We start from the raw sequence: 10,230 nt of genomic DNA, 5'->3' as shown, positions 1-10,230 counted from the left end.
TTCAATGAGATCAAACGACAACTGAAAAATTTCCTATCTTAGAATTGCATGAAATTTTTATAAAAATTCTCTAAGATATGTACATGAAGTGTCCAAATTTGGTGCGAAAAAACTAAGTAGTGTAGAAATGAAAATTCCTCAATGTTTTTGAAAAAAAAAAAATTCAGAAAATCGATGATATCCTAATGAAAATGAAGGAATTTGGGGTTTTTTCGGCGTTTGTAAGATAGGATGGTGCTAGGTCAGATTCATCTCGAAATTATATTTTTGTCGATATATTACAATAGGCAAAATTTCTCCTAGATAAAAAAAATTATGGTTGTTTGAAGTTTATGTTCAAAACATCTCAACTTCTATGTCTAGCTGGCAAACTGATCCCCTAAACTAATCATCCTCGCTTCCTCAACTGCAATCTATTTGACTGGTACCTTTTTAAATTGATCTCGTCTGGTTTAGATTGATCTCATCTGGTATGTAGTCAACTGACCTAGTTGACCCCATTAACTGGTCCATATCAGTTAAGTTGTAAATCGGTTGATTTCTCCCGAATAATTTCACCCGACTGACTTATATCATTTTACCTGGTACTCAACCGATTTGTATCAAACTGATCTATTCAACTGGATTTTCACAATTGAAATTTCCGCGACTGAAATTTCTCAATTGATTTTTTTCCTTAAATTTATCTTGCCGCAGATGACTAGTTTTCAAGTTTCAGTCTTTCAACAACTTATCTCAGTCAGTCTCTCAACTTACTCAATTTTCAGTCATGCTCTCAACTAATCAATTTTCAGTCATGCTCTCACTTTCAGTTCTACTGTTTTCGAACATTTACCCCCCAGTTTATGAAGCTTGGTTTTCTATGATACCACTTCAATGCCACGCCCCAAAACCAAGCTCAGTTGGCATCGGCGTTATTTAATTTTATTTAATATTTTAACATTAAATAACAAGCTTTGGATTTTAGAAATTTCAGAGACCAGTCTTTTCACTCATAAACTAAAATTAAAATTTATTTCCAATGTTTAACTGTTAATAACTAAAACATACACATACGTACGTAGCATATTACAACTGAAGTTTAAAACAATGACTTCAGCAGAAGCTACTCTAATGCAACTGAATCCAAAGTTCAATCGATAGAGGTGTCCCAGCTTTGGTTTACCAGGACCAAAAATGATTTTGCTCATCATCATCTAGCTCATCTTCAATTTTATCTGAGAGGGTGGTTCGATGGGTGAGTGATATGATTGTCAGTCAGTAAATGAGAGAAATCTCCCATCATATATTTAAAATCATTTTAACAGAGTTTATCACATAGTATTTTCATAACAGAGAAATGAACAGAGACGTGCTTTTCCAGAAAATCAGAAAGCAGAAAATTTAGAGAATGTACCAAGTTACTTGCAAACTTCTGTGGCTAATTGATTTATGTTTCTTATATGTTATTCCTCTAAAGGGTGAGGCCAGAGATTCAGTGTTCAAAGTTCAAAGAGTCGGAATATAAATTCCTACCACTAGTTGACAAGCTTTGGTATACAAAAAATCACAGTATGCATATTCGAGCAAAAAATCGTAAATTGACATGCTGGAAATCCAGAAAACATATTATAATAATTTATAACAAAATGTCCACTTATTGTGGATTGCTAAATAGATTTCGGTTGTCCATGAGGTAGCTCAACTGGTCCTTCCTCAACTGGACTGCTAGCTCAACTGAACACTCGATCTCAATTATGCTGTGTTTTTGCTCATAATATTGTGTAACCCTTAATCAAAAATTTGATTGTTATTTATAGGAAAAATTCTGACTGTTAGGCACCCCATTTATTACCCTTAATTTTCATGATTTCGAGTTAATGCGTCAATTACAAATCTGGAGCAACAACTGAAACAAATATGGAGCAGCAGCTGTAGCGAGGCTGAATTATGTCTGCTAAACTGCGTCGACTGAATTTCGGTCCTCAACTGAATTAATTCTTTGATCGATATTCGGGTTTTCACATGAAATACCATATAAACATAAAATGAATGGATTCAAAGTTTAGGAAGTTACTTCTCTAAATAACAAAAATGTATTTGAATATATTTAAAATCTACTAATTTGAAATATTTTCATCCAAACACAACTTAGTGAACCAACACCTAAAATTAAATAAGGTAATAAGAAATGAATTGTTTCCCCTATTATATTAATTAATATATATATGTGTGTAGATAAAAGGGTATTATAGTAAAAAGAACGTGAACAAATGGAAACTAGAGCCAAAAGAAGTCAATAGTCTACTGTAGCTGATCCCGTGTTTCGTATCGCTGGCGCTTCGTAGTTTTCATGAATTCAACTCCATTTTCCTCCAATTGAACTCTCCATAACTCGAGTACGGCCACTTTTAATGACCTGATTTCACGCGGTTGATTGTAATTCGTAATCATATACTTTTCACGCTGTTCTTGGATTCTTCCTGATCATTTTTTCCTCCATTGGTAAGCTTTTAACGGGTTAAATTTAGCTGATTTTTAAATGTATGTTTTGATCTATTCGATCGAGAGAATGATCAGTGTTCTCTGTTTCCTTTTCTGTTGAAGATTATTTTTGAATAGGTGTGGATTTTTGGTACAGAATGGGAGGTGTGTGTTCTGGCGGAAGGTCGAAAAAGAGAAGGAATCCACCGGAGCCTGAGAATGACAGTACCTCAAGGTTTTCAGGGAAGCTCAAATCAATGGGGAGTTTTAGTGAGCAGAAAAATGACGATGATTCCTATCCATATTCTGATGGGATCAATGTTTTCGGAAAGCTGCCGCGGAATTTGTATGATTCCGGTGAGCTGTACCTGTCGATTTCCCGCGAACTGAAGCCGTCAACACCAGCTAGAACCCCACAGAACAAGGTATGCTATTAATGCTGAATTTTCGAAGGTATGTGCGAGTTTTCATCTGTGTATGCTGTTGATATTGGGTTGATGTAAGGAGCAGACGCCCTATTGAAATGGGACTATTATTTGAACTCCACTGGTACCTTGACTCGCCACTCACTTAGTTGAAGATTGTATTTGCTGCTCTGACACTGGCTGGGATTGTTTTTTATTGAATGAGATTGTAGCCAAGAGTTGAGTAGGAAAGACTAAGTTTAACAAATTATGGTTGCTTTTATCGGTGACTGGAATTGATCCATCGTTCATATGATTTGGAGTTGCAGAGTTTGGATTATGTTTGCCTCTTGTCTAAACCACCCCGTGAGCATTCATGATTGAGAAAGAAAGAATGCTCGATATTTTGTTCAGTGACTAATAATCTTTGTAGATATGATTACTCGGCAGTTCCTGTGCCCCTACATAAAAAAATATATCATTGTTCTGTTACCATTCTACTCTAGTTGATGTGTAGAATTTCAGTTCAAACCCAATTATCTTGTTTTATGAACGAAGAATTGCTGAAACTACGTTGCGTTGGGATAATATATTTTTGCACCGACAATAAGGCAAGTTACTCTTATCTGACAGGATCATCAAAGCACATTTCTGGGAAAGGCTGGCATAGCAAGCCTAGAAATGGCTGTGGAAGTTTTAGATACTCTAGGTAGCAGCATGACAAATTTAAATTCTGGTGGATTTACAACTGGCGCGGTTTCTAGGGGGAACAGGATTTCTATTCTGGCATTTGAAGTTGCTAATACCATTGCTAAAGGCTCATACTTGCTGCAGTCTCTTTCTGCAGAAAATGTCAAGTTTCTTAAAAATGATGTTTTGCGTTCAGAAGGGGTGAAGCGGTTGGTTTCCACAGATATGGATGAGCTTCTTAGCGTTGCTGCTGCTGATAAGAGGTGCTGCATCTTTCTATTGTAGTCTGTTTTCGCTGACAAAATCGTCTATCCTCCTCAGCTCATCTTCACCCTCTGTAGTTCCTCCACAAATAAAATTTTGGGCAGTTTGTTTTTTTGTTGTTTATTACATTTTACTGCAATGCAGGGAGGAATTTGATGTCTTCTCTCGGGAGGTTGTCAGATTTGGAAACATGTGTAAAGATCCACAATGGCACAATCTTGACAGATTTTTCTCGAAGTAATTGAAACTTCAATCTCTAGGTTAGAAAAATCTTTTTTTTAAGAAACATATTAGCTGAAGTAGATTTCACCTTGTTAGGTTGGACACAGATCCTGAGATTCATAAGCAACAAAGGGAAGAGGCAGAAATTACTATGCTGGAACTTAACACTCTGGCTCAGCATACCTCTGTGAGTTCCACGCATTATTTTATGGGTTTTAACTATGGTTCGTCGTTTCCAGTTATGCTGGGTGATCGCCTGCTGCGGCTTAGTGGCCAGTGGGGGCATAGACACTGCGATTAGGATATCTTGTTGTTTGGCAAATTTCATCATGTACTCTTCTGTTTAAGAAACTCACAAGATTCTGTTGTTTTGTTAATTATCAGGCTGTTGCAACAGCTTTATCACTTGACCTGTTTGAGTGAGTGCTCATGAACAAGTATTCTAGCTGACCTTACTTGAGCTAGGAGAGTGGGAGGGGAGGCCATTTATCCTGTGATTATTTATTTAAAGTATGCCTGAGCTGAATATGGTGTGAAGCTTTACTCAGCGTCCATATGCTTTGGATTCATTCTGTTTAAAACTTAAGCAAACATAGTTTGTAGTTTATTTTGCTTCAAGGTTTTCATTTATTGAGGATTTGTTATTGTGCGGTGTGTGCATACACGTGTACAGTCTTCCAAAATTGTCATCTCATCTCAAACAAAGTATGTTCGAAATATTTCCGAGGAATTTAGGCATGATTGATGAGGTGAACTATTACTAGTGAGGTGTCGAAAGTTTTAATAATTCAAACTACTGATACAAGCTGCCAAAATTAATTACATGCTACAGTCTTTTTTCCCTTGAAAAAAAGGATATTAAATAGAATGTGTTCACTTCATCAGCTAACAAGAACGAGCATGATGATGTGTCTGCAGGAATTATATCATGAGTTGCATGCTTTGGACAGATTTGAGCAAGATTATCAGAGGAAGCTAGAGGAAGTAGATTCATTACATCTGCCTCGGAAAGGTTAGATATGATGTAATTATATCCTAAAAAAGAAGCTATTCGTGAGTGATTAATATTAATTATGGTGGGAGAGGTAATGAGCTGGGTGGTGGGTGGCATGCGTGAATGTGTGTAATTACATTATTTGCCTAATGGAATTTTTAGTTGTCTCTCTACTGTTTAAAGATGTCTACTTTGGCTTTTATTCATCAAGGTACTCCTATTTTATCTTTCATGATTCATTAATTGTCGCTGCATCTTGTATAAAAAATTTGCATTTTTTGTTATGGTATGACAGATCTTTCTACCACTTGTTTGAACATCACTTTAATTGTGTTGTGCACTAAGTTTATGAGTACATAATTTTGTATGATGACACATCTCCTTGTCCGAAGTGTTTGTTGGATAGTGTATTGTTTATCTAATGTTTGTTTTTAAGTTAAATTCTTTATGAACAATGAGAAAGAGGCTTTTGTGCGGCTGTATGAGATTTTATCGTCTATAGGCATTTGAGGAAGCACTTAATCTGCGTAATTATGAATTTTTGTGTCAGTGTCAATGTATTCAGTAATGATTATATATTGATGTCTGGTAAATATATGCTGTCTATGTGAAGGTAGAAATAGAGGATCAGGAGATTGTAGGCCCGTACCATGAGTCTTTGGTCAATTCTTCTGCTATCAAAAGTTAGCTTATCTTAATTGAGGGGACTGCTTTTTATTTTTTTTATTCCTTTTATTGCAGGAGAGAGTCTCGCGATGTTACAAAGTGAACTCAAGCACCAAAGAAAACTCGTGAAGAGCTTGAAAAGGAAATCTCTTTGGTCTAAAAGTTTGGAGCAGGTATCTCTCAAAGTCCCTAGGTTATTGATGACAGAACCCCTCCATGCTATTTTCATGTTCCATCAAATCCACGTTGCCACCTTACTCGATCATTTTGGTACTTTGTATATTTGCTTGTTGACATGATGAAAAATTTTCAATTGTGCTTCTTATTGCATATTTGTGTTGATAATAATGATGATGGTTATAAAACAAATACTGATTGATGTTTCTCTCTTTAGATTTTGGAGAAGCTTGTTGACATTGTGACTTTCATTCATCAAGAGATTTCAGATTCATTTGGAGATAATGGTACAAATATCTTTATTGTTTCATGTTCTTTTTGCCTTTTTTCTGTGGCGTAAGGGGATTTGCGATTTTGTATGGATATTATCAGTGGCATAAATGTTACAAAGATAAATACAAAGTTCATTCCCTCTCAGCATGGTTTCACTTAATCATGAATATAGTATTTTACTTGTCTTTGAATTTTTATAGGTGATAATCTTTTTCTTCACTCTGTTTAATTGACTCCAAATTTCCGACTTTGGTGAAAATACATTGAGTTAAATATTATACTTAATCTCTGTTGTCACATGGATCAAGATCAGATCTGATCAAAGAAAAGTTGGAAATTTTATATTTATCAAATTGGATTATATAAGATATTCTTTGATTCATAATGCTCCCCTCAAATGGAATGCGAATTTTTTTTAATAGAATAGTTCATCTTGAAGCACCAAAAAATATCTCATACGATGGTGTATTCTAAAACAAGAGAGACAAAAAGCAGACATGCAGATATATTTTGTCTAGCTGCAGTTTAGAAGTTTCATGCTTTTTCTCAACATAGGACAGATCAAACATGCAGATTGTAAAGTAATGACCAGTTCGAGGTCTGCCGTCAGAACAGATCATCTGAAGAGTTGCTATTCGCTTTCCCATTAATGTTTAGAAATTTTTCGCCGGTCCTGTCCACATGAACTGTGATCGAGACATTTCTTGTGCGCGGATATCATCACAAATGGTCCAACTTTCGACCATGATGGGCAGGCAGTCAGAACTGATTGTTAGAAGCATGGTTACTATCCATTACAGGGTTGGCGTCCACGTATTGTTAACCGGGGATTTTTGGCTGTTCATGTTTATGTGATTTAGATACATCTAGATAAAAGCCCTACATCGGAATTCCTACTGTAATATCATGTTGAATTTTGAACAGCTGCAGAAATAAATTGAAAGGAGAATGCAATACAATATTTGACTTACGTAGTTACGTCTATGATGGAACTTGAAACTCAAAAGGTCAATGGGGATGGGAACACGAGTTTGCATTTGTTGGGGAAGTTGTTGGGTTCAAATGTTTGGAAAATAAATCATATAAACTCTTATAGATTAGAAAACATGTCTTGGTGCCACTTAGAAGATAGGGTGTATATATGTCTTACTTATGTTGTATGCTTCAATTGAGCAGGATTGGTGGCAGCTGCCAAGCTTTCTTCAAATAAACCAGAAAGACTAGGCGTTGCTGGTCTTGCTTTACATTATGCCAACTTAATTACGCAGATTGATAACATTGTAAGTATGCGACACGGTTTATTTCTGTAGTAGTGTAATGCTTGATCTGTTGTGAACTTATATCTGTGGTCATGTAATATTTGGTCTCTGTGATATTAATCTAGCAGATTCTTATCTTGATTGATTTAATTTTGTTAAAGGCATCACGTCCAACCTCTCTTCCTGCAAATGTGAGAGATACATTGTACAATGGATTACCTCCAACTGTCAGGGCTTCTATTCGTTCCCAATTACATTTAGTTGATTCCAAGAGTAAGGTACAGTCGCAAATATGCAGTTAATTTTACGAATCACGCGATTTTTATCTCATGCTTGCGGTTAGTAAAGTTTCGATGTTTTTTCTTTTGGTAGAATCACTGAAGTTAGATGCCTTGTTGTCCATTTTGCAGCTCACTGTTCCTCTAATCAAATCTGAGATGGAAAAAACTCTCCAGTGGCTTGTTCCAGTAGCTGTAGATACTACCAAGTGAGATTCGATTCAGTAATTAAAAGAGTCAAATGACATAGTTGCCATTTTTTGGAGCTTATGAATGTTTCAACATGTTCCTTTTTTATTTTCGGGTTTGCTAAGTCTAATCATTTTGATAAATATAATAACACTGTGTTTTCCCTTGTGGCAACTTGAACCAGAGCACATCAAGGGTTTGGATGGGTCGGAGAGTGGGCAAACAATGGGTAAGTCATCGCCTTGAGCTCAGTCTCTTCTCGTACCTACATCTGTTGTCTCAGTTATCGACAGATATTTTCGCTTTCACAAAATGAGAAATTTAATTCCTGGTTTTTCCCAACAGTAATGAGTTTGGCAAGAAGACAGATGCACATAACAATCTTATCCGCCTGCAGACGCTCTATCATGCTGACAAACAAAAGGTGGAGTCTTGCATTCTTGAGCTAGTAACGTGGCTTCATCATCTCATCAGCCTTGTGAGATATAGAGATAATGGACATAGACCTCTGCCTAAATCTCCCCCGACTTGTAAACAATCAAATGTAAATGCCAAAAACCTTAAACTTCATAAATACAAAATTACTTTAGAGGACAGAAATCTGTTGGAAGAGGTCATGAAAAGGAGAAAGCTGGCTCTCGGGTTGAGCAAAAGCCAAGAGTTTGCTAAGACGAAAAACAATAAAGGTTGGTCATTGAGTAGGAGCACGGGCAGCTCCCCACGTAGAGAATTGAACCATCCAAAGGCTGATGCTTTGGACATACTCGACGGGCTAGACTCAACCTTTTTAGCTCCTAGACAGGATCTTATATGAAGCATTCATTCTTTTATTTGATTTGTCTTGCATATATGAATCTGGGCTACTTTTGTATATATCCTTCTTGTGTGTATTGTGATATTTTCCAGTTGGAGGCTTTGTTACTGTATAGACGACGATTTGACTGCTATAGTTTTGGTAGATGACATCCAAACCAAATCTCTGCCTGTCAATGTTGGAAACGTCGAATAGTTCTATGCATTTGCGAATGCCTACCATGAGTTTTAAGACTGTCTGGGGATGTGACACTGGGGTTCCTAGATACTACCTGGTGTAGTCATGTAGTAAAAGATACTGGATTAAGTTGATTCGCTTGGTCATTAATAGCAGCATATCTCCTTTGATGATATCCTTGTTCTTTCTTTTCTGAAAAATTGTGATTTATCATGCATTCCAGAAGTATCACCAACTGTTTATATAGATCTCATCAGACATCATGATCATCTGTGAATATGATATATATGGACAGTAAATTAATCGAATCAAGCTAAATCTGAAAAAAATTATACTCAAGTAAATACCCAAACTCCGACCAACAAAATATTAAAGTTTACCTATTCGAGTGAAAGGATTGAACAAATGATTAAGGCATGTACTTCAAAAAAAAATCTATGGGTTGAGTTGCTAATAAGATCAATATTGCAAGTGATTCTTTCTTAAGCGATGTCTTGTTTTAAACTTCATGTCTCTCTTCGCCATAGTGAGTAACAGACTTGTGCAAATTTTTGATGGAACGAAGAATGATAAATAGGGAATGGATTGGTTGACGCGGACGTATCTATGTAAACGCAAATGTGGGTTAAGGTTTCTAAAACCTAACTGTTTTAAACAAAACTTTGCTAGTAGATAAATATTAAGTCGCCCAATTCCTTGATAGCAAGAGTCATTGAGGCTCAGTACTTTAAATATTCAAACATTATGTGGTGGCGGAGTTGGGGATCCTTCTTATATCTGACATTTTCTAATGTGAAGTCGTGATCTTATCAAGAGAGGGTTGTGTTGGCAAGTGGGTAATGAACAAAATACTTTGGCTGAATCGGATCCTTGAATTCTGGGTATACCCTCGTACAAAAGTTGCTTGGACCATCTTCATGACAATGGCACTAAAATGGAGAGTTTTATACGAATTCGGGGGCCTGGAACGAGGAACAAGTGCGATTGGTTTTTCCCCTCATGAAGCTAAAGCAATTCTAGACATTCCATCAAAAAGTGGCAGAGAAACATAAGATTTTGGATTGATAGCAAGAATGGAAAGTATTTTGTTAAAGTTGGCTATCTTATGGAAACGAATAGGATGGCTTTTCCCCCTTTTTCAATCTGTGCAACCCGATCATTCATGGTGGAAAATATGGTAGATTTCAACCTAACATATGGGTAATATCGGATGATTTCAACCTACCTATACAAACATTACCTCCATGATAGATCTATGGAATATAATTTATCAATACATGCGGGGTTCACTAAAAAATCATGGACCCCACATTTATTGAAGGCAATGCCTGTATAGATAGGGTCTCACTTATCGGTAATA

The 10,230-nt window shown here is 36.3% G+C and overlaps 1 protein-coding gene across 2 annotated transcripts; it reads left to right on the top strand.

The window, feature by feature from the left end:
* Positions 1–2,265: 2,265 nt before the first annotated feature.
* LOC140881385 (protein PSK SIMULATOR 2-like) lies at positions 2,266–9,043 on the top strand. 2 transcript variants are annotated; one of them, XM_073286652.1, is made up of 13 exons: positions 2,266–2,484; positions 2,621–2,888; positions 3,501–3,820; positions 3,966–4,058; positions 4,140–4,230; positions 4,962–5,055; positions 5,779–5,876; positions 6,098–6,167; positions 7,330–7,433; positions 7,574–7,690; positions 7,823–7,899; positions 8,064–8,108; positions 8,225–9,043. In XM_073286652.1, exons 2-13 carry the CDS (start codon positions 2,622–2,624, stop codon positions 8,691–8,693), a joined length of 1,845 nt encoding a protein of 614 aa, XP_073142753.1. In that variant the 5' UTR covers positions 2,266–2,484; position 2,621; the 3' UTR covers positions 8,694–9,043. The 2 variants fall into 2 exon arrangements, with proteins under 2 accessions (XP_073142753.1, XP_073142752.1); XM_073286651.1 differs by having other exon boundaries at positions 2,587–2,888.
* The last annotated feature ends 1,187 nt before the right edge of the window (positions 9,044–10,230 follow it).

Source organism: Henckelia pumila, chromosome 2 (genome assembly GCF_033568475.1).
Source record: "Henckelia pumila isolate YLH828 chromosome 2, ASM3356847v2, whole genome shotgun sequence".
In the NCBI taxonomy this organism is placed as follows: domain Eukaryota; kingdom Viridiplantae; phylum Streptophyta; class Magnoliopsida; order Lamiales; family Gesneriaceae; genus Henckelia; species Henckelia pumila.
This window is presented reverse-complemented; position numbering and strand designations above follow the sequence as displayed.